At 44.7% G+C, this 23,984-nt stretch overlaps 2 protein-coding genes across 3 annotated transcripts in view; one reads left to right on the top strand and one right to left on the bottom strand.

The window, feature by feature from the left end:
* Positions 1 to 5,699: 5,699 nt before the first annotated feature.
* LOC144112980 (uncharacterized) overlaps positions 5,700 to 23,984 on the top strand; it is a 50,950-nt gene continuing 32,665 nt past the window's right edge. The window contains exons 1-3 of one of the 2 annotated variants that reach the window (XM_077645834.1): positions 5,700 to 5,882; positions 6,422 to 6,525; positions 7,880 to 7,953. In XM_077645834.1, the coding sequence (XP_077501960.1) occupies positions 7,949 to 7,953 (5 nt within the window). In that variant the 5' untranslated portion in view covers positions 5,700 to 5,882; positions 6,422 to 6,525; positions 7,880 to 7,948. The remainder of the gene's footprint in view (positions 5,883 to 6,421; positions 6,526 to 7,879; positions 7,954 to 23,984) is intronic. The other variant, XM_077645833.1, reaches the window with a different exon arrangement.
* Positions 13,193 to 22,739, bottom strand: LOC144112979 (uncharacterized). Its single transcript, XM_077645832.1, has 4 exons — positions 22,309 to 22,739; positions 20,027 to 20,353; positions 14,649 to 16,290; positions 13,193 to 13,595 (listed from the first exon to the last, which is right to left on the bottom strand). The coding sequence occupies exon 3, from the start codon at positions 16,211 to 16,213 to the stop codon at positions 14,843 to 14,845; it is 1,371 nt and encodes a 456-aa protein (XP_077501958.1). The 5' UTR covers positions 16,214 to 16,290; positions 20,027 to 20,353; positions 22,309 to 22,739; the 3' UTR covers positions 13,193 to 13,595; positions 14,649 to 14,842.

Raw genomic sequence — 23,984 nt, 5'->3', positions numbered from 1 at the left:
GAGTGATATTGACCGCGCTAACGTCCGGACTTGTGCCCTAGTGCTGTCTTTATTATGTAAGCTTGCAGTGCGACCGGTTCCAGCTAGTGGTATGATATGGGAAGCTCGTAAAGACTACATTTTGCAAGGCGGTGCCTGCATTGAATGAGTGTGTCGAGAATTATGGTTTCCTTGTGTTCCGCGTAACTGATTCTGACCTGTACGTACTGATACGGCAACCTCGCATGCATAATGTCATCTCTATGCCCTGTGCGATGTCTGTATTCTGTCATCCCATTTGTCAGTTGTGGTATTTACCATGTTCCTATAGTCCTGCATATGTGCCCACCGGCGGCAAGCTATGCGCAAAAAAGGCACTTGTGTACCGAAGGAAGGCGGACAAGGAGTACTGCACTAGCCTGTGAAAGGACATATCTTCCGTCTTACATGTTTGATATGCCTGCAAAGTCTAACCACCAACTAGCCAAGCTGTAATGGATTACTTCGCATTGACGCCCATGTTGCGCAAAGCACATGGTAGGCCACAGCTGCTTTGCACGACGCCGCAGCGTTTCCCGCGGAGAGACCTCACGCAACGCGACGCATCGTGCCACATATGAGCTGTGGTCCCTACGCCGCTTTCTTCACTGATAGGCTTTTAGCGAATTTTGTAGTATGGTCACACCACCTAACCTTGTAATATCTGTGAAAGCTGTTGGTGAAGTGTTTTTATAACCTATAAGTAGAACTTGTGAAAGTAACATGGTTCTTGGTGTATTTTTTCTAACGTTCAGCATTGGAATGAAGCCAGACAAGGCTAAAACTTGTTTTGCTGGCTCTGTCATTCCTGTAGTGGTTTGTGATAATGTGGGAGGCATGACAGGCTTTCAGCATCTGCGTAGCCAGAGTCAGCACAATGTGGCCTTAGGGTTCGCTTGGAAACGTTGGGTTATTGCATGGTAAGTAAAACATAATACAGAGAGAAAAGTAAACACTCTGAATGAGCAGTCTCTTGCACCTTCTGTGTGTAACATTTTCTGAGCTTAAATTCCTAGACACCATGAATGCATTCCAAATTTCACAGCTGTTGTTTCTGCTGCTGCAGTTAGTAAAAACTCAGACTGATAGGCTAGTTAGTATGGCATAATAAGGATAAAACAGCACACCTGTACAAGGGCGAGACTGTGTCTTGTCTTATCTTCCTTTGTCCTTGTGGAGGTGCGCCGTTTTAGCCTTATTAGTAAAAGTATGCTGTACATATGGACGTTGGATGCCATGCATGCTGTAATCTGTTGCATGAACTTTGTGCTAGCATTTGTAGCTAGAAGGGTTTCTTTTTGACGTTAGCGCTGTATAAGTGAATATAATTTATGCACGTACGTGAACAACATGCTGGCTTGGCCTTATGTAGGTCAATGGATCATTACGAAGTGCATGAGGTGTCACATTAATTGCATGCCTGGTATTACAGCATGTTGCCACTTTTGAGGGGAAAATCTGTTTTTTTTGGAATGGGTACTCAGAAGTGACTAGGCAAGCTACCTTTAACTTCAAATGAGCTTGCACCTTAGATGGCAGCTCTATGGGGCAATGGACGCTAAAAAAAAGAGTAGCCATGATCTTTTAATATAAAGTGAAGAACCAGCATAAACCAATATCAACACATCATACATGTGACATGCTTCTGTGCATATAGTGAAGAGCTTAAAAATGCATGAAAATGTAAGCATGGCTTGTCTACTTATATTTGGTTATTCCTTGTAGAAGGAAGCGTGTTGACAAATTTTTCTATGGTTTAAGGCAAACGTCTAGACTGGAGTGCAATTTCAATAAGGAAACAGTTACAATTGGCCACATATGAGTATGAAGTCTTCAACTTGGAAGGTCTGAAAAAACTGTGTGCCTTTCCTTTCTATCTGCATTCTATTTTTACTTCCTCACTTGACATGCTGCTGAATGGATGGATCTGCTGGTTTCTGAATTACTGGTTCTGTAACATGCACAGTCAGAACATATGCAAACCACAAGTATGAGGCAACATGGTTAAAAGTGCAATGAGAAAAGAGCTTATCGATACATTTTTGAAGGTAGACAGCTCAGTTTGCTGATATGTTTAGGTGCGTTTTATATTGTTAAGGCCCAGTAGGTATTAAAGGAGCAGAGGCACCAAAATTTTAGTTGTTTTCTTTCAGTTAGAATGATTCGCAGTAGCTTGGAAAACCTAGACAACTGCATGGATTGCTCCAACAAGAGACAGTATATTTATAACTATTTTTCTCTCACACTGTTTAGCTTAAACAACCGAACGACGACTATGAAGTCAGCGGTGCGTTCAGGTCACGTGAGGCATGCAAAGACTGCAGTATTGTCACAACTTTGTTCGTTGTTATTTATATCAACTCGTACACAAACCTGCGAAGAGTTGGAATGACATAAAGTGAACTGGCAACGATTATATCTCAATTTTTTGCATGCCTCACAGGACCTGAACTGACGAAAAATTAAAAGGCTCAAGTGTGTAGCAAACCAAGAGCAATGGAAACCAAGGAGGGCTTTGGGCAATTGTAATAATTTAAACGAAGTGGGGAAATTGCCTTTTGTTAATTTTTACATTGCAGGTATAGTAAAAGTACACTATGCCACCACCGTCGTGCCGCCACAGTGGCAGCCGTGTTTCAGTGGAGGTGAAATGCAAAGCGCCTGTGTACTGAGTGATATCAGTGCACGATAAAGAGCCCCATGTGGTCAAAACTAATCCGTAACCCTGCACTATGGTATCCCTTATAACCCTGTTGCCTTGGGGCATTAAACCTCATATTCCATACCATACCATAACTTTGGTGTGTGTTCTGTGTGCTTGACCATTTAAGCTGCAGTAATTGCTAGCACTCTTGAATTTTGACGCCATCAGATGTGCGTACACGTACTCTCACCTCTCTTCTCACCAGATCGGCACCCATCAGGACCCTCTTTCTTCTCCTCCTCCCCTTCCTGAGTGCAGAGAAGCAGGCAAGATATCAATCTTTCTGGCCGACCTCTTTGCCCTCGTTTCATTAAATTTACCTATCTTAAATTTTCATGAGTATTTGTGTGTGCAAATGCACAATATGTGGTGTTGACGAGGTGCATATCAACTATTACATATGCATGCCACCCATGCTATGATTGGCATGCATGTGTGCATTCATGCCTGTCATGTAAATAAATGTAAGTAGCACAGGCTCCATACAGTGGCCAGAGAGCGCTGCGGAGCAGCACTGCTTTCAGCACTACCGTGGCAGGTATGACGATACTGGGAAGGCGAACACGCTGGCTGCACTACTTGCTCTCAAGTTTTTGCTGCGTTTTGTACATGACCGCCGGCCGTGTTCTTGCTGCATCATGCGCTGTGCTTTCCAATGTCGCAAGTGGCCTTTTCTGGTTTTAAGCCTATTAAAGGCTTTTAACAATGCGTTGTTCCCACCGCTCTGAAGGGCTTAATTCAGTTGCGCTTTATTTTATTGCGGAAATTCACTCTTTGCCATCAGTGGAATGTAGGACTCCAATGAGTAGTGCATACCATGGTTGTTAAGGAACGATTATGGTGTATGAAACATGTCAGATACCTATCATCTCTTGAAGGTCTCTTGGTTGCATAGACTCGGCTAACTGTAGTAATTGGCATGCGTTCAAATTGCACTTTTTTGCATATTTTCACGAGGTGGTTAGTGTAGATGCTTGTTGACTAATTCGACACAAATTTGCAGCCATCGCTCTGAATATAAAATAAGATGAAATAAAGCGACAACAGCTAATTTGCACTATGGCGCGGTATGCGTAAGCCGCGCGACACAGGCAAACACTAAAGTTTATGGGACATACAGATTTAAAAAAAGCCCAATTGCTTGGCACTCGATCTAAGCATGCAGCCACAAACTGGAACATGTTCGTTACACTTCCCTGCACGAACTGCACAGTGCACCCCTCCTCCAGCAGGCGAGGAAATCCAGCTTTTTCGTGATTTCGATATTCAGAAAACTTGTGGGCGTCAGTACGTGCTATTGGCAGCAAAGGTTACAGGACGCAAGTTCTCGGATTTAAAAAGAAGTTGTAGCGCTACCTCTTACCCAGTCGCTAGGTAGTATTACCAGTGGAAGGAACGCCCCGTCATGCATTCGTACATTTCAGGTGATATGCTTGCGTGCTGAAATAATCCCACTGTGCTGAAATAATCCCACCCCCTCCTCGCATTACGTTAGCTTCTGATTCCGACAGCACGTACGTGTTTGATATGATCACAAACATCAAAGAAACTAAAGCACGGTGAGAAGCCACACAAACGCCGAAAGTGCGGTTAGATGCCCACAATTAGAAAGTAGCTCTAGCGCTATCAAAATTCTAAATGCATGTTGCAGGAGTTGTAACGTGTATGCAATTTGAAAATGTAGCTTTAAATGCGCGGCAGTATGACTGACGTTGAACTTGACAGAGGTTGTTGACTTGACTCTCCGTACTGCTACAGTCCACCTCTCGGTCGTGCAGCCTACCAGAAAACTTGCACATTTTGATGCCAAGCTTCCTGCCCGGCTGTAATAATTCTGGACGCAGCATAACCGGCAGTAGTGTATTTTGCTTCCTGAAATTTCTTAGGTCGTTTCCGCTAGTACTCGCAATAGTTGCAGTGCCGTGAAAGCATCTGAGAGAGTGCTGCAGCACACGGCGCTTCCGCTCCCCCGCCCCACAGTTTTGTGAAAGCTGCGCTAGTTGGCGCAGGGCTCGTGACCAAACTTGACTGTACGGAGCCTATAAGTAGTGAACTAGGCGTGGTGTCAAAATGTGTGTAAAGCAAAAAATTCTCGTGTTTACATGTGCTGATGAGTCATTTTCATTGTAATGGCAAGCATGATTATGTTGAAGATTGCAGCAATATATCAGCACACTATGATTTTGAATGGTCAAATCTTTTGACTTGCATCTGTTGCAGTGTAAAGTACACATTACTGCCAATTAACATGATTAGTGTGAGTGGTTTTATTGTACACTGTTGGGAGTGAGGCTTCCAGTCCATCCGAAGTGCTCTGATGAAAAGTACCTTTTATAATGGTACTTGTGGTTGCTTCATGTCATTGAAACTAAACTCGAATAACAAATAATGTGATTTTGAGCCGCATAAGTGAAAATTATGTGACCGCTTTGTTCATGACACTACATTTGGTTTGGTTCTATCCGCTACAATGATAGAAGACTGTGCTGCTTTGGAACAGCAAAGAGACATGCACTGAAGCCTTGGATGCGCAGCAAGAGACAAAGCGTGCATATTGTTGACCATGCAATGTTGACCCTTTTGTGTCGTAAGTTTCCAGCGCCTATTACAGTTTTTTCTTGCTTAATTTTCTTATGGGCCGATTTAGAAATCTGCTAAACATGGTCGCACGTCTCAGCTTTAGTCTAACCAGGCAGCTTTGGAGAAAGCGCACATATTTATAATGTTTTGGTTTTATTTTCGTGAATGACACTGCTGTATCAATTTTATTGGCGCTTCCTTTCAATGAGTGTGTTGATTATCGACAGCTGCATAAGTGACTATCTTATTTATAATGTAAATTCTAACTCATTGTTTTTTTTTCTAGTTCATTCCCAATATAGGCTATTTTTATTTGCGCCTCTTTGAGGAAGATCGCGATGATGATGATGTTAGCGCTCTTAAAGCGCCCCCTACAGTCAGTGACTGAGCTAAGAAGAAAAAAAACAACATGGCGGTTGTTTACGTGTTTGGAATCGCGGTCGGCGGTCGTTGCGAGTGAAGAATTCGCCGGCGTCGCGTCTTTGTGGCCTATGTAGATATTTAAATTTGCCCTTTTTGTTTGTGACCAGCAGACCGCCCGTAGAATGCGTGTTTACCTCCCTCCCATGCGCCCCTAAAGGTGAGTGAACAGGATGCAAGCGCGTGCCGTCCAGTATTGGCGTCCCAGATCTGGGTGTTTCAAGCTCATTGCGGAAAAGATCTGTACATATAGCTCTTGTTATAATCATCACGATGCAGTGTGTAGGCTGTGATACGTCATCTCATGGAGCAAGGGTTGGAGAACGTTGCAGCATGTCTTTTCTAGCCCGCCCTCTAACAGTCCAAGGCACTGATCTGGACACCAAATGGCGACAGTACCGATTGACGACTGTTGTGGGTGCTTGTGTGCGAAATTGCATTGATCTGCCAGATCGCAGAGTGAAGCAATTGTCGGCAGAACAATCGCAAGGCTTACCCGACTGTAGCTTGCAACCACCTCAGCGGTCCCAATGCTTGGGACAGAGCGAAGAAATAAAGCTGCACAGTGCGAACGCTGGATTATCGAAAACCGTGCTTACGTCTCGTATAGTAGCTATTGGAATTGAGTATTCTGGAATGCACTGGCAATGCGTACTTCTGCTCTTGGGGCCGAGTGACCCGTCTTCCTTTATGGCGCAGGCAGAGTGTACTGAACGCGTGTGCACACGCTGAGCGGCGCATCTGAAAAAGTGAAAAGTGTTTCCATGTTCACTGCACGCTTTCATCGACGTAGGAGTTCTAAGGTAATCCTGTGAGTTCACGTTCTGTTGGTATACAGTCATATTTGGTTTGTGCAATCAGTGACTGCCCACATACTGTTGAAAAGCGAGATTTTTATTGTCTGCCAAAGATGATGTGGTGGAATGTATAAATTAATATAGCATAGTAACAATGTGACACTGAACACTTTTGTTAAGATGTAATAGCAAGTAATTTCGATGTTTGTGTAAGCCAGTGTGTTTGCCTTCATTGCTAAAGAGACTGAAGCAAGTGTTTGGGTGTTTATGAGTGGGGACAGAGCTGGTGTATCAAGTAGGTGATAGACAGGTGCCCAGACCATGCATACTCTGATGCTATGTACAAGTGTCGCATTTTGTCAGACTTCAGCTGCGAGTGATTCTTCGTGTCCTGCATCTTTTTGTTCAATGTAAAGAAAGTTGGTAATAACAAAGCAGAGTAGCTCAGAATGGAATAGGCTTGGGCAGGTTGGTAATTCATTGTAACACAGTGAGCATAGCACGGGAAGAACGAGAGGGGACAAGCACTATTCTTGTCCTGTTTCCTCTTCGTCCTGCGTTCTTTCCGCGCTATGCTTACTGCGTTACAGAGCAGCTCAGTGCGGCCAGACTTCACGGGATACCAAGGAGGACACATTAGAGTTGGGTCATAGCGATGATAGGTTACGTCATTCTAATGAAAAGGGGCTGCTTTTGCTGAGGATGAAGCTTTTATAGGCTATAATAGGCCAAAAGGTGAAATGGAAGTGTCATCATCCTGGCCGTTTTTACAAGCAACCTGTGCCAAGTTTTTGAGCGCAGTGCACCAAAGCCAGACAACATTGCTATTCACTTTCTAACAGTAATCACGGAGCCCTTCTCTATGTTTATATCACGAGTTTGAATCGAGTGCTCGGAAAAATTTGTAAATCTGATTTTATTTTTGGTGAATGCAGCAAACATCAACATAACCAGAAGACCAGACGTTAGATGGAGTTGTGCTGGCATGGTCATACTTGCCAGCCTAATTTAGAAGACTGTCAAAAAATGGTCGCGCATCTTAGGGTTTAGTTGTAATCAAGCAGAGTAAGGAGGAAAAGAATCTGGAGTCGTTTTTGCTGTGAATTTCGTGACTAGAGGAAAGGGGAAAAGAGGGAAGGTAGTGCTGAAATTAACTAGTGTTCAGCGTTAGTAAGGCAAGTCAGGAGGCATGCTGGGTGCATTCCGGTAAGTTGCACGTTGTGAAGACAGCTGTGCCAGACTGCACCAAGCGCGCATCAACTCCACTGGCCGCACTGTGCTCTGCTGGTTTTGCACCGGTGGCTGAAGTGGCGGGCTGTGTGATTTTGAGCTTTGTTCGGAACTCCCTACTTGTCTGCAGATGGTATAGCTGTGAGCGAAGTTCTCAAGGAAGCCAGTGAAGTGCGAATGCATGTGAAGGCTGCTGGTGATGCGGTATGTTGTAACCACCTGCTGGGCAGTGGGACTCGTAAGAGCTTTTGCATGGCATGCATGCAAATTCGAGAGCCTATTGTAGCAAGTGCAGGAGGGCGGAATTATGGGAATTTTCGTGCTTTAGAAGAAAGTGTTATATAATGCCTAGCATTTGTGTTTTCAAACCTGTTATGAGCTCTGTGTGCTGTTGTAATGCTTTTGTTAATATTCTGTTATGCTTTTATTAATTGTGGTGTCATCTGGGCACGCCGTGCCCGAAATTTTAGGCAAATGGACCACGGAGTAGGCACTCCTGGGACTGTATGTAACCTAATTGGCTCTTGCATGGGTTTACACATGTGTAATACTAGGTGTTTGCATGAACCTGACAATGTCGGGTCAAGTTGGCCGTTCAGGCTTGTGTAAATGCTTAGTAATCGTTGGGTCGGGCTAAGTCAACCAAATTGCAAGCAGTTCGTTGCTCAGCCCCATCTTCTTGGCAATGTGCACACAAGCATCGTCAAGTCATAGAGTCAGATCATTCGGAAACTGTTTTGTACTGGCACTTCTGGGACAGAGGGAGCATGCCACAGTTGTGGGTGGCACTTTTGCATGTTCTGTCTTGCTTAACACTGGGCATTACTGTACCTACGCCGGTCCTTACTCACCAAGATTAAGTTCAGGAAAATTCGCCATCAAGTACAAGTGTTCTTGTTGAGGCCTTTTCCCGACTTACCTTGGGCTCCTGTAAACGAAGCTGTAGTAGTAGACTCCTGCCATACTTAGGCATATGCATCATTAGTGGAAACCACTGCTGTATGGTTCACTTGTGTCCCTTAAGGATACGTTTGTTGTTTACAAGCACATGATGTTAGCTTTATATTGGCTGCATCAACGAGATGTTGGCTCTGAATTTATCGTATGGAAGCTCATTTGCCATTTTGCTGGATAAATAATCATGTTCTTAAATGTGGCAGGTTTTGATTGCTGATATTAGCACCATTGCATTGCTGAGTGATAGTAACAAACTGGTAGTCGTGTTTGTGCAGTAACCTTTTCTGTGGCACTGCTGTGCCAGCAATAGCTCAGCAAGTCTAGTAGGCAAGTCTGATGCGTCTTGCAGAATGTTTTAGAAGTTTGCAGGCATCACAGAACACCTTTGTGTCATGCTGGTATGCAGAAGGGTTGAAATGCGGGCCAGTTGGTGCATTGTACCTTGAAAAAAAAAACAGTCACAAAAGACAAGGGACAAGAGAAGGAGCGTTCACGCCACAACGACAGGACCAGTCGTTGGACCAGTCGTGAACACTCCTTCTCCTGTCCCTTGTCCTTTTGTGACTGGTTTTTTTTTCATGCTGGTAGTGTGAGGTGCTGTAACTTCGTACAAGTGAGCCAAATACGGTTTAGCATTGAAGTATTATTAGGATGGTTTTTGTTGGCTTTTCTCAGAAAGGAGCAGGAGGTATGTGCACACTTTTCATTTCTACACTTTTCACATCCATTTTAGACCGCCACTCTTTGCCACCCGTTCTTGGATTCCACGTCGTAGTCGGCATTACACGCCACCTGCCACGGCAAGAGCGGATGAATGGAAAACTGGAAGGTGGCTGCCACGGGAAGATCCCGGAGGGCGGCTAGTAGTGTAACGCGCCACCTCCCAGCTGTGGCAGGTAGTAGCAAAGCGAAATGCCACCTATCACTGAATCTTGCCGTGGCAGGTGGCTCTCTTAAATTTTGTACCTTAGCATATTGCAAAACTAAAATACATAAACAGCTGCGCTTAAAATTCGCATTACCGACTATCGCAATTGGCTGTGTATACATACAACCTTTGTCCGTAAAGTTCCGAGACTTAGTCCATTAAAAAAAAATGCGTTGAAATCATTGAAATCATTTGTGCAGCACCCCTTCGAAATAATCTCCCTTGCAGTCTATACACAGCTTCCAACGCTTCTTGAGGTCTTGGAAACAGTTGGAAAACGCTTCTTTTGGCAGGGCTGCCAGCTCCTATGTCGTGGCGCCTTGAATGGCCTCCCCACTCCCCATCCAGCGACCTTTTAGGGCTCTCTTCACACGAGGAATCGGGAAAAAATCGCATGGGGTGAGGTCAGGCGAGCATGGCGGATGGGGAACTACAGTAATGCTGTGCTTGGCGAGAAATTTTGTCACGCTGAGAGTAGCGGGCGGCCTTGCGTTATCGTGGAGAAGGCTCCATTGTCCAGATGCCCATAAGTGAGGGCGACGGCGTCGCAGTGCATCACGCATGTGTTGGAGCACGCGGATATAAAACTCCTGATTCACCGTCTGCCCTTGTGGGACGAACTTGTGGTGTACGACACCTCAGGCATCGAAAAAAACTATCAGCATCGTCTTTGTTTTGGTCTTCTGTCGCTGCACCATTCTCGACGCCGGAGAGCTTGTGGACCGCCATTCGGCGTTCTGCCTCTTTGTTTTGAGGATCGTATTGAAAACACCATGTTTCGTCTTCAGCAATGATGGTGTCGACGAATGCCAGCATCCTTCTCTGCCTCAGAGAGTAAATCAGCGCTCACTGATGCCCGCGTGCGTGTCCTTCTGGTCCTGTGTGAAGGAGTGCGGCACAAGTCTGGCATTCAGCTTTTGTTTCCCCAAGTTCTCACATAGAATTTGGTGGCATGTTGTTCTTACTAATGTCGAGAGCATCTGATAGCATGCGGATTGTAATGGTGCGGTCTTGCTGTATGATTTTCCTGATCCGAGCCACGTTGTTTTCATTCTGTGAGGTTTAAGGGTGCCCCTGCCTTGTGTTGTCTTCCACAGACGTTCTCCCCGAAACGAACCTCTTGTGGAACTCGAAAACTTGTGCCCACGATAATGTCTCATTGCCGTAAGCGCCACGAAGGAGCTGCTACATCTGTGTGGCTGTCATGCCAAGCTTCACACAGAATTATAAGCTTACACGTCCATCTCTCCACATTCACTCACAGTAGAATGTGCAGACAAGTGACAACGTATTTACATGTAGTGCCATCTAGCGGCTCCCTCAGCAACTAACATAAATAGCTCAGGTTAGCCCGAAAAGATTGTGCTACACATACGCACCAACATTTGTTTTGGGGAATTATTTCTATAGAAGAAAATAAATCAGTCTCGAAACTTTACGGACAAAGGTATTTTTTGCCCGTGGTTTACTGCTGCTACAATAGCACACATGGCTCAGTCTGTGCACTCTACTGCGTGCTAGCGCATGGTATGCTTCAAAAGCAAGGGTTCGGGCAAGTTGTTTGGGTGCTAGCGCATGGTATGCTTCAAAAGCAAGGGTTCGGGCAAGTTGTTTGTTTTAGTTAAGGTTGGTCGCAGAACAAAAAGGGATGACACGGGAACCAGACGCATAGCACTGACCATCGAAGAGTTGAGTCAGTGCTGTGTGTTCGGTTCTCGTGTTTGTGCTGTCTTTATTCGTTGCAATGTGATCAACCTTAGCTTCAAAAGCAGTCTTCACACTCTGTACAGGGGGAGTGCACATGCAACTGCTGCACAGAAAAGGCCTTAATAAGGTAATAAACATTGTCCATTTCGCGCTCGTGTCTGTGTACAGCACCTGGTGCTAACTGCTCGCTACACTGCACATTTCAATTTAGGCGCCAAATGTACTTCCTTGTGATGCATGGTGTAGCGAGTACTTTTCTACTTGGCATGTAACAAACTGTAGCTGTGATTCAAAAATATCATTGTAATGCGTCAGCATCAGAACCCCCATGTTGGAATAATTCGTCTATCCATCCGTCTGAAGCCTCAGGTGGCAAAGTGGAGAGAGTGGAAAGAGAAGAGAGGGTAGGTGGAGATGGTTGGCAAGCGGTTGACAATCACAGTCGAGGGGTGGGGAGAGTGGATGTGTCACAGATAGCTGGATTTCATTAGGTGAGTGGAGTGGGCGTGTCACGTGGCGATTGATGGGACCCATTCGTAGTCTGAACCTGTCAGCAGCTGCTGCGCTCCGTCTGGCAGGAACATAATGCTGACGCATACTGTGCCGCATGAGTCGCATTGATGGTCTGTGATTTATTTTTAGCCTTAATTGATCAGCATTTAACACATGTACCATTCGTGATTAAATTTTATCGGTTTTCATGCGGCACTGCAGGGACCAGCTTCGCGATATTCATGCGTATGCCATCTTCACGTTTGCTACAAGTAACAAGCTCATGCATTTTGTACTATATTTCATGATTAATTTCAAAAAAACCTAATTAATGTAACAGTCTTTATTTTGACATCACCTTATACTGACACCACAGGCCGATTGTGACCATTTAGATTGAACTAGCGAGAAACTATTTTCTGCAAAAGAAGTGAGATACTACTACACGTGAACAATATTGACAAAGGCTTTGACCCTACAGGCACGTTTTGTTCAAATGAAAGAAACTTTTCTAATCTTCAAGTATTCCCATCATTATTGTGTTCGGACAATAACTGGAAGTTGCAGCAAGAATGCTGTTAATGAACATGCATTGAACACCTTGTCAGTTGTGCCCATGTGATGTGGGTATTGCAATTAATAGACAAGTTGGTTGTTTGGTTTATAAGGTTTAACGCCCCAAAGCGAATCAGGCTACGAGGGGCGTCGTAGTCGAGGGCTCCGGTAATGTCGACCACCAGTGGTTTCGCACAGCACACGGACCTTTAGCATTTTGCCACCATCAAAATTAAATCACCGCAGCTGGGATCGAAGCGGCGTCTAATGGAATCTATTGAATTTCAACGTTACACACACAGATTAGTTTTTGCTATGTGCAAGTTGTATTTAATGTCTGTACTAGGAAGGGCAGCTTTCTAAAGCCACAGATGGGCTTGTAGGGCATCGTAAACATCCATTAGAATCAATGTTTTTGTACAGTGATCACACAATGGCAGCGTATCTATGACTGCAAATGTTTAAATCAAGCGTAGTATCTTGAAGCTTATTAAAAATAGATCATATGTAAAATTACCTTCCAACTTCTCAGAAGTACCACATTCGTGGAGAAATGCAATTGAAAATTGCCAAAATGCCTAGGAAAAGAAATTTTGGCAGCCAAGAAAGGAAAAGGAGCACTTTATGCGAGGACTGTGGAAGGATGAGTTGCACCCAATTGTGGAAAACGATGAACCCTAAGAAATGATATGTGAAGGTGTTGCAATTCACATTTCGTGCATACTGGGCTGCCTTGCATTACGACAACTTGTCCAGGTTGACTGCCACAAGTCAAGGAAAACCCCTGATACATACAACCGCAGCTTTCTGTTAGACATTTTATTTGCAACATTCGTTATCTAGCTGACAGGTTATCAATATCCCGAGGTGAATGTGAGGTGCAGGATGAAACGGGTGCCATGTCTGGATACTGGAGAAAATGTGGTGTGATGAGCCTTGGGAGCCTTCCTCTTCACGTGGCTCCAGGCAGTTTTGCGGCCACATATTACGGTTGACAGTGCTTCATTCTGTAACCTAATACCACAGTTACTTGCATAATGGATGCAGTCTGTGGGAAAAAATTTGAATGGTAATTTTGGTGCATTTATTACATGCTGTAAAACTTGGTGTGGTCAATTAAACTTCCCCAAATTTTGGCGACTGAAGTAGGCAAGGCATTTATTATGCAAGTGCATCCATTATGTAAGTAAATATGGTGTACGAAAGCCTGAAACAAAAATAGAAATAAGTATCTGCATGAGTGGAACAAATTCCTAGCAACTTTGCCACAGCACCATACCTATGATTGCCAAGCAAATTCATTTATGAAGTGCTTTACTATTGTGAGGGAAGGCCATTCTCAACTAGTTCTACCACGGCAATATAAGTCCGTGTGACAAATTGCACCAGCAATGTTCCGAAAAATGAGTAATACTGTTTGTCTGCTGCAGCAGTATTGTCTTTGTTAAATAAGATGAATGGTAGTTATGTGCTCCACGATAACTACATATTCTCAACTGTCCTCTAAAAGGGCAGTTCACTGTGACATCACGACATGACAAAGAGGTATGTATGCAGCATGGAGTGCCACTTGATACTGCTTTTCCTGAAGTGCACCACATGCAAACAAAAATGATAGTGAATGCAAGGCAGGTATGAACAAGCAACAGAGTGCACTAATTGCCTAAAGATGAGAAATGCTTGCTAATTGTCAAGAGGTTCTCTGTTGAGCAGCACCAGAGAAAATTTACTCACACATGCAGATTCTGAGTGGGGAATGAGGGGCCTGAAATATCTTATTTTTAAACTGTGGGGTTTATATTTGAGAGCGACACATGGGCTATGAGGGACACCATAATGGAGGTCTCCGGATTAATCTGCACCCCCTGGGGCTTTTTAACGTGCGCTGACTTTGCACAACATATTGGCATTCTTGTATTTTTCCTCCACTGAAATACAGCCGCCACGGCCAGGATCAAACCCTGGGGTAAGCAGTCTAAAGACGCCAGAGCCACTGAGGTGCCATAGCGGGATGAGTTCTCCATTCCTAGGAGGAAAATTTCGGGAAGAAAGAATGACTAGAAAGGAATTACTTGAGGCCTGTAGTGTACCCTTACTGGTGCTGCTTGACATGGGTGGGATATCAGTTCCCTTGTTATGACCATGCGGGCTTCACGAAAATTAGCAAATGGCACTCCTCTTCCCTGCTGTGTTTTGAGCTTGCTATGCTGAAGAACTTTGTCAAAGCAGCCCAGCAACTACCTCACAAAATAATCCTCACCTGAAATCTGCCATCTTCAGTTGGCAGGGTCTACAAACAGCCAGCACATTCAGGTGCTACTTTCTGCATTAAATATTTTCCCTCATCAAATCTGCAAAAAACAAACACAAGCAAGGCAAGCACACAACTTGTGAAAAAGCTACATTTTCTCTAGTCAAGGACAAGTGAGCACCTGTCCCTATGACCAGTGTGGTTCAGCCTAAAATTTGGATGGCTAGTCTGGTGTAAAAATTTAGTTCTCTATAAAAAAGTTTTGCAGCCCATTCTGCTCTGCACACAAAGATACAGCAAGCTTCCTGCAATGCAAGCATGACAAGGACTATGTATTGCTGGATTAAAGCAACAGCATGCATGTGCTTGCACATGTGCGCATGCATTGCATGGTCAACACATGTGCATGTGAACATGTTGTGGCAAGCCTCACACTGCTTGCAATGAAGCTCACAGCCACTGCATGATTTGCTAGTCCTTTGCACTGTGTGCTTGAAGTTCACCAAGCTTTGTGACTTTACATGCCACTGGCCATCTCCCACTCTCTCAGTACTGGTCTTACAAAGCTCAATCCCCACTTTATGCCTCCCAAATAGGACAGATTTGCGGTGGTCTGCTCCTCCTTTCATAAGTGCAATAGCCCTGTTGTAAAGCTTGTCAGACGTCAAATAAAAAAGTACTTTGATTAATTTATCCAGTCGCCCATTTATCTTGCCACCAAAGTGAGAGTACTTCAGTGTCTTGTGCATTGACTCCAAGTGATTATTTGTTGTTAATCCAATGTACTGCTGATAGCAGTAAGCCCACTGACATGCCCTCTTTGCGTATGTTTTTTCAAAATATCTGATGAAGCCATCCAGCTCTTCCAGCTCCTTTGGAGCAAGGCGATTAAGCTGCTGCTCTTTGGAATAAATGCTAAGAAACGCAGGGAGCAACTGTTGAAACTCTGTCTCATCTGTGCACTTCATCAGAGTGTGTAGCATGTCCCTTATTGTATCCCTGCAGTCCTTGTTCGGGACCGTATTCAGGCGTGCGCCCCAGTTGTGCAGCACGTGCCAGCTGCAAAGCAGTCGACTCTTCAGGGTACCCATCACCTGCTCCCATGCATTGCCATAAACAGGGGCATCATCAGACATAAATGCCTGACACTGTACTGTGTTTGTTTTTTCTTTGATGGCCTCGAAAAACCTCACCATGGTGCCCATGTTCACCCTTTTTGAAATCACATAGGCACACGGGATACCAGATCCGTCTTCAGAAATTGTGAGCAGGGTTGTCAGTTGAAATTTGTACTTATTTGTGCCATGGGTGGAGTCAATGCACAGTTTCTCTGTCCCCAATTTAGAAAGTAACTCTCGTTGTGGGAATGTCATTAACGCTAGCTCAAAGTCACCATCATGACTGTTGGGGTCACCCTTCTTCATGTAATACAACAGTGGTGACTCGTTTTCCGCCCTCATTTCTTCGACCCATAAGTCAACACTTTTAAAATCGTCTGGATCTCTCTGCTCTTCTTTGCCAATCCTAAACTTATCTGCAATGTTGCGGAGGTCCTTAGTGGTCACAAGTTGCATCCGTGGGCTTGATCCACTTGTGTCTGCTCGGATGTTGTGCACAACGGTTTTTGCGGGCACTCCTTCTGCTAACCGACCTGAAAATTGTACAGAAAAAAAAAACTGTTAGCATCTCTGGTACATTTGCTTACTGCCATGTAATAAAGTGACAGATACTTCTTGTCAGATTCCTTTGTCTTCAGCCTTGTTCCTTTTTTACAGATGACACAAATTACATCATAACATTAATTTCACTTTTGTGGCACTGCACAGCACACGACAAAATGCTTGTTTCACAGCCAGATGGTATTCATTTTATGTGCTTGAGTGTTTAAACATGCATAGAATGCAAAACAGGAAAGTTATATACAGCCTGTTATAAATGCAGGATATAAAAGCTCTGAAAATGTGGACAAGAAAAGAACAAGGACATCTGGTTCTCATTCAGTCCCGTTTCATTCTACATATTCAGAAAGTGCACCAATTGACCTGACTGCACCTTTAAAGGAGTAGACAAACCAAATTTCTGAATGCGTTCTTTGTTTCTTTGGACTGGAGCACAATACTGTGCATGAGGCGCAATGTAAAATCCTGAATAATTTCTAAGTGAATATTTTTCTCAAGCTGTTTCGGCTTCAGCAACCGAATGACTGCTGCTAAGTAAGAGACTATTTAAGGGTGTGCAAGTTATGCATAAACTGCAATATAATCTGCTTGTTCTTTTTTTTGTGATTTGAACTCTTGTCCAGGCTTGTGTTTAGTGGTTTTTGAGGAATGGAAATGGCACTGTGGGCACCTGAACGTGCCATGAGGGAAGGCAGGAACGTGGGAGTGAACGAAGCAAGGGAAAGCCGTAGTGGAGGGCTCCGCAATAATTCCAACCATCTTGGAATCTTTGGGCACTGACAATGTGCAGCACATGGGCACCTCTTGCATTTCGCCTCCATCGAAACGCAGCTGTTGCGGCCGCGTTCGAACCCGGGTATTCCAGCTCAGTAGCATTCAAACCACTGAACCACTTCAGCGGGTTAGGCTTGCATAACAAATGCTGCGAATTAAAACGACGAAAGCAGTGACCATCAAATCATCTGTGACGTCACAGCCACCGTTCAGCTGTTGAAACCGTAACAGCATAAGAGAAAAACATTCAGTTATTGTCGCTTGTTGGTACAATTCACATGGTTGTCAATATCTTCTCATGTGCTGTGCATCGTTGCAAAGACTGAACGTACAGCTAAAATTTGGTATCTCTACTGCTTTAATGCAGCCTGTTATAAGTACTCTAAACGGCTTATTAACATGGGTTCACGAAACAAAAATTTTCTGCACGTAGTACAAAATTTGGAGAGGATAGAAATGCAGTTATGGTCACGCAAAGTAATACATGAAAAAACAAAACCTTTAACTGATACCATAATAACCTTTAACTATTTATGTGGCAACAGCGGACACTGGTGTCTCCCACCTGCACAACTTTACAATTTGTGTATAGCTTGTGAGATGGCCATTGCCACTCTAGGACCGGAAATTCCTCATATGAACACTGCACTGAACTATAAATGTATTATTTTTCTTTTGTGTCATGGTGAAAGCAATATCAGCAGTTAAACTTCGTGCTCATTTCTGACGAGTGATGTTTCCAGCTGGCATTTTTTGGAAGCGACACAATCTTTATCCGGGCTTCCAAGAACATTTTTGTTATATTCCGCATGTCAACAGGAATGTCGGGACCCTGTTTGTGAGTGGATTTCGTAACTGGATGCACACTACTCTGTTTTATGTTTGAAAGTGTGGCCGTCAGTGAGGAATCATTACGATTAGCAATGACTGTTCCAGGCATACATTTTTAATGCAACGAAACTCTGCAGCGGCGTTAACCAGCAGTGATACCAAAAATCCCAGATGATGTCTCTATGACATCAAATAAAAATAAAATTTCGAAGGTGCAGGGAATTGAGCCCAGGACTTCCAGATTGCAAAGCGAGCGGGGAACCCACAGGCCACAAAACCATGTTGCGTCTGGGCGAGCAGAGGTGAACCAAGTTTATGCGTTACCTTACAAATGTATGCTAATGAGTAGGTGTGTAAATAGAAAGAGAAAAATTTGAAATGAAAAGGAACTGAAATAAAAATGCTTTCACACTCATGTAAGTAGTTTAAGCGCCCTTAGTAATTTTTCTTGGTATTGCATTCACCTAGTGACCTAACAGGTTTTCATTGTTCATAGTTAAGGGGGATCCGATAACCGAGGAGACCTTAGAACTGTTCTTCAGCTTTCTAGACGATTAAAAGCAAGGCACTGAATGATTTGGGCAGTGGTTTTCGAGCACCCTCCACTTTGGTTCTCACGGAGACATTAGATTGTGCAAAGCCAACACCAAAGGAAGCTGCAGGATCTCTAAATGCATGCTCAACCAGTTGGCGATGGTAGGGAAAATGACAATGGGATGGGCTGCTGTAAAGCTTACTGACATTCCTGCGAGCATTAGTAATGAAGTGACAACACAGTGAAATAGTCCGAATTAATGAAAGTTCACTGCAGACGAACCTGTCTTGTGAGAAAAAAACATGCCCCTTATACAACCGTTAGCCTGGTAGCGTTGTTGCTCTTATCAGAACAAAATGCCTACGCTTTCGACAGGCGGCCAAAATGGGGGCTAGCATTTAATTTTTTATTTGGCTCTTGATGCTGCAATTGTCATTCAAGACGCATTTCATGGAGCTCAAGCCAAATTCTTGTGGCTGAAGTTTAATGTCAGCCGACTGAGAGACAAACCTAGGATAGTCAATGAAACCAGCAGAAAAAAATTGGCGGTGGTTTAGCTCTGGTTAAACCTGGTGTGACGCGATAGCTACAGCTGGCCGAGTGGAACTCGCTTAGTCGAATTGCAAAGTCAGTCTTTCGCCGCTCCGTTTTGCTGGGCGTTTCATCTTCACCTTCGTCCCACTTGACATGGCGCATGCGCACAAATGTTGCAGCTCGGTTTCGCCTGCTCTGCACCATGTGGCTGGTCAGGTGACGAACCACGTGGCCATGGTCACGTGCCACCACCACGCTAAAGGCTCGAAATGCTACCGTAATGTAGCTATCGCTACAAAAGAAAACAGACACTGCAGTGGTTCAGTTCTAGACGGCATTCCTAATCATGTTCAATTCGAAAGACTGGACCACTTCCACAAAGCATCTCTAAACTAAACAGCATGAAGTTCGTACGCGCAATGCGCCTGCAATGTGCCATTGTGGATCAATTGTTTTTCACCCTTCCATGCGACCAAGCAAGCTCAAGTGTATTGCACTATAGTCAGATACAGCTCAAGAACAAAGTGGCTCATGGCCCTCAAAGAAGACCCTCCATTCAATGGTATCAGCTGATTTTCATGACCCAGCAGTTAAGCCGCAACTAATCCCCGTTCATCTGCCACCATCCTGCAATGCTACTCCTTAGGATTAACGTGACATCATAAGAATTGGTCGACACCACTGCCTAGAAGGCTTCCTTTGAGGGGCATTGGTCACTTGGTTCTTAAATTGTATCCTACTATAACTTATTCTGCCCCCTCGTTTTGTGGGACATACCTTTTCCCACTTTACAATAGGTGTTTTCATGTGTCGTACCACCTCTTTTGTGCCATGAGTGCATTGCAGGAGAATGAAAATTCATTGTAATGATCACTCTTCAGTTCAATGAACAAATTATTTCCCTAAATTTCTAGTAATGCACTTTTGTCTCACACCATATGAAGGGTTGATAGAGTGTAGCCTCTAAATGTTTTTACATTCTGGTACAGTGAACACTGCATGCACAAACGCTTTGTACAAGAGGAGTGGCTAACCTGCAAGCACTCTGGCCTCATCCTGGGACAGCCTCTGGTGGCAGACTTCATTGAAGTGTCCGTAGTGTTTCTTTTGAAACACTACATATACTTTGCTGTCTTTCTCCGTAACCTCTAGAGTTGCAGAGCAATGCTTGCCAATTCTGCAGCTTCCTTGCCCCTTTTTCTGCCTTTGGCGCTGTTCTATAGGAAGCTCTTTGTGCGTGCCGGAATGGTGGCAATGCAGGTAGCGTTTGAAAACGCTTGATGCGCTTTCTTTCCTTCCTGTTGAAGCTATGAAATGACAGCAAGTTCTGCTTTCTTCTCCATCTTTCCAGGTGCAAAATTCTGAAATGGAAAAATTATAAACATAACTAAGCACTCCACACAGTAGAAATTAATTATTGGTGCAAGAGCACTATTCTGATGCGTAAACACCCGAGCAAGATTTTGTGAAGTATGTGGGTCTGTGCCAAGAGCATAGCAACGGCAGCATAGCAACCACAGTGTCATAGCAGCATTACAGCATAGTTATGACGTGATCAAAGTCCATGACTAAAAAAGTAAAAGAAAAAACAGGCCTGAACATACATGTGCTTCATTTTGATAAAAATGTACACAATGACAGTGCATGAAAAACGGCATAAGGCAACATTAGAAAGCCAACAGTGAAGTAACAAGACAAGGCAACGTTCATGCAATTCTGCTTTTGCATGTTTATAGAATTTTGGCAAAAATTCTCTTTTTTTGTGCATCACACCACTTTCATTTTTTTGAAAGGCAAGTGCAAAGTGAAGTTTGCTCTTTTTACATAGACTAATGAAAAATGCAAGCACTATGGATTGGGAACACGGGCCATACTCCCGCGCTACTACTGGCGCTCTGCTTGTGCCAAGTGCACATGACAATCACGGATTTAGTTGACCATTTTTTGCCTTTTGCCAGTAGTGCAGAACTGCGTTTCCCAGCTTATTTTTACTATTAAAAAATTGATCAGTCATTCACTTACGGGTTTTTCATGCTACTGGTGCATGAGCAACAATTTCTGGAGAATATTGTTTAATATACTAGGTTAACTGATTACACGAACTGTTACATAGTCTACCTCTGCAAAGCTCATTCCTGCATGGCAACCTTTTACGTGGCCCTGTCCTTGGACCACAAATTCAGGGCAGCTTTGTTGACTTCCAGAGGCTAGAATAACACTGGGCATTCCTCCTGCACACTTCTGTGTGTTGCAACAGCGATGGCTACAGCACTGCCAAGCCAGTGCATGCCGCGACAATGTCGTGTGTCCTGTATGTGTGTACCTCTGTCACATTGCGGTTGTGATGGAGATATGAAGTGCAGTTCGGTCAAGACATCGCAGGTGCAACAGAGCATAAGCAAGGCCTGTAGCACCGAGTCTTGCTGCTAGGATAGGCTGCACGAGCAGTTTTTTTTTCCTGCAGTGGCTAATTTAAATATGAAAGAGAGCCCCTTATGGAGGACCTAGGATACCAAAAAAAAATCTGCAAACACACTTAAGCGAGAATGCGAAATCATTGAGTCACGGCTACGCAGCATGACTAAGCAAACTTTGTACAACCTCTGTACACATTGCATTACTTAAGTGCTGAGTCATGCTATGCTTCATAACCATTATGAGTCGCGGCTATGACTACGCATACTTTACGTCGCTTGTATGATGATTATCGATTTCTATGGCGCAAAGGCATCTATGGCCAAGGAGCGCCATGACACAAGGTATTTTTGACTTCTCAGGGTGGGGTCAAAGACCCCGTTTCCAAGCAGTTCACCTTAGATAAGGCGAGCACCAGGCCAGGGGAAAACTTGTACCCATTGTATCACCGGTGAGTGCCCGGCGGCACTGGGGATCGAGCCCCGCACCTCCCGCATGCGAGGCGGATGCTCAACCACTTGGCCACCGCGGCGGTCATTACGTCGCTTGTAAAGTGCCGAGTCATGATACATTGCAGAATGACTGACTACAATCATGACTTCCATAGGTCAAAGTACGCTGCGTTTCAAATTTGACTAAAACGCGCATGTCATCGCGAAGTTTTTATGCGCAAAACCACGTGCACGTTTCACCGGGTGAGTGTAAGCCCGTAAATAAAAATAAAAAACGAACGGGCTTTGTATTAACACACTTCAAAAGCGCGCACTCGAAAGGTCAGTAAACTGCAACTTTTAAAACAGTAATCGAAGCTATAACGAGCGTCCGACTGCCTCCCGCTCTGCCCCTTTGTTGTCGTGACCACTGCGTGCATGCATGCAATAGCATCGACTTCGTTTCTTACCTGTATTAGAGTCGAAGACTAGATTCTCCACTTCTTCCTCGAAGTTGTGTTCGTCCACATGGTGCCGCCGCAGGTCACGAAGAATGACAAAATGCTTCGACACAAGTCGCACGAGAACGACCGTACCTTCATCGTCAGCGCTTCCTCGTCTTTTACATGCTGCAAAGCTCCTTCCCCGTGAACGTTCTTTACGTGTTTTCTTAAATTACTAGTGTTGGAGAACGCCTTGTCGCAAAACTTGCACCACTTCCGTTCGGAATTTTTGCCGGTGGTCGCTGAAGCAGCACCAGCGCTCACGTCCGTCTGCATGCTTGAGGCGAAAGGAAATGGCGGGAGAGAGAGAGATGCACCTTGGGATATGGGCACCTATCGTACCAAGGAACGCGGCGCAAGCAAGGATTTTCGCAAAGAGTTGAAATTCTCCCTATCGGTTGAAGCACAATGCTCCCCAAAAGTCCCCACAGAGTGACGTAGCGCAGAGCAGTGACGTCTAATACTCTCAGTGAGATCATCGACCAACGGGTGGCAAATAGAGCTCGAAAACAGTCTCTCAAACTTCATCGTTTAAAGACACTTCCACCGTGGTCCTATTGCCAGCTCACTGACAATCGCCCCACTGTTTCCCCGTCGGTATCAGCAGCGTATCTGCCTGAAGGGTGCATATTATACACGGATGCATCTCATTCTGCAGAGAGGGGAGTTACTGCTGTGTACAGTCCATCTCATCCGCATCTCAACTCTCGCGCGACGTATACTGCGGATACGTGCACTCCCCTGGCATTGGAACTTCAAGCCATTTACAATGCCATTGCTTCCCTTCCGCTCGTTCCAACATTCAATACAGTTCACATTTACACCGACTCCCGCGCCGCCCTTAAACAGCTGAAGGCTGTTCGACGAACGTTCCAGATTTCACAATCTATTCATGTGCTCTGCGCAAAGTATCCATGTCCTGTGCGCATACACTGGATTCGCGGCCATGCTCAGGATCCACATAACATTCAAGCGGATGCTATGACTCATCTTCATACATTAGACGATCCGCCACCTTCCCCTCTTCCCCCAGATCCGTTCCTGTCCCACGTTTCCGATTCCGAAGTTCTGCGCCAGCGAACACGCGCTCTAATTCCTCCGTGTTCGCACCCTCTCCCCCGTAGTCTTACTCGGCAGGAGGAGGTATCCGTGCGCCGGATTCGGGCAGGGGCGGCTCTGACACCATCTGTCCGTCATCGGTGGCGTGCCAAAGATCTGCCACTACCTGACAGGTGCCCTCACTGTGGCGCTGCACCGGACATATGTGATGTGCGGCACTTGTTGTGGACGTGCCCAGCGACGGCTGCTATCAGAAAACGGCTCCTCAGGGAGGTGGGCCTGCGGTGGAACCGCGAAAGTGACTTCGTGAAGTGGACAATGGACAACCGTTTCATTAACAACCTCTGCGACTACCTCAGCGCAACGGTTCTTCACTCCTTCTTTTAACTTTCAATCCCGTGCATTCCTTCCCCCCTTTCCTTTTTCAACTTATGCCTCATGGCACACTTCTCGAATAAAAAAAAAAAAACTGTAATTTTTTTTCAAATGATTAGAGGCAATAACATCAAAAACCTTATGCTTGTAGTTTTGGCATTGATTAAAAAAAATTGAAGTTTTGTTTCTACCAAAATTTACTGGTAGCG

The sequence above is a fragment of the Amblyomma americanum genome, chromosome 1 (assembly GCF_052857255.1).
Source record: "Amblyomma americanum isolate KBUSLIRL-KWMA chromosome 1, ASM5285725v1, whole genome shotgun sequence".
In the NCBI taxonomy this organism is placed as follows: domain Eukaryota; kingdom Metazoa; phylum Arthropoda; class Arachnida; order Ixodida; family Ixodidae; genus Amblyomma; species Amblyomma americanum.
Note: the sequence above shows the minus strand (reverse complement) of the source record. Positions and strands in the feature narration are given on the sequence as shown.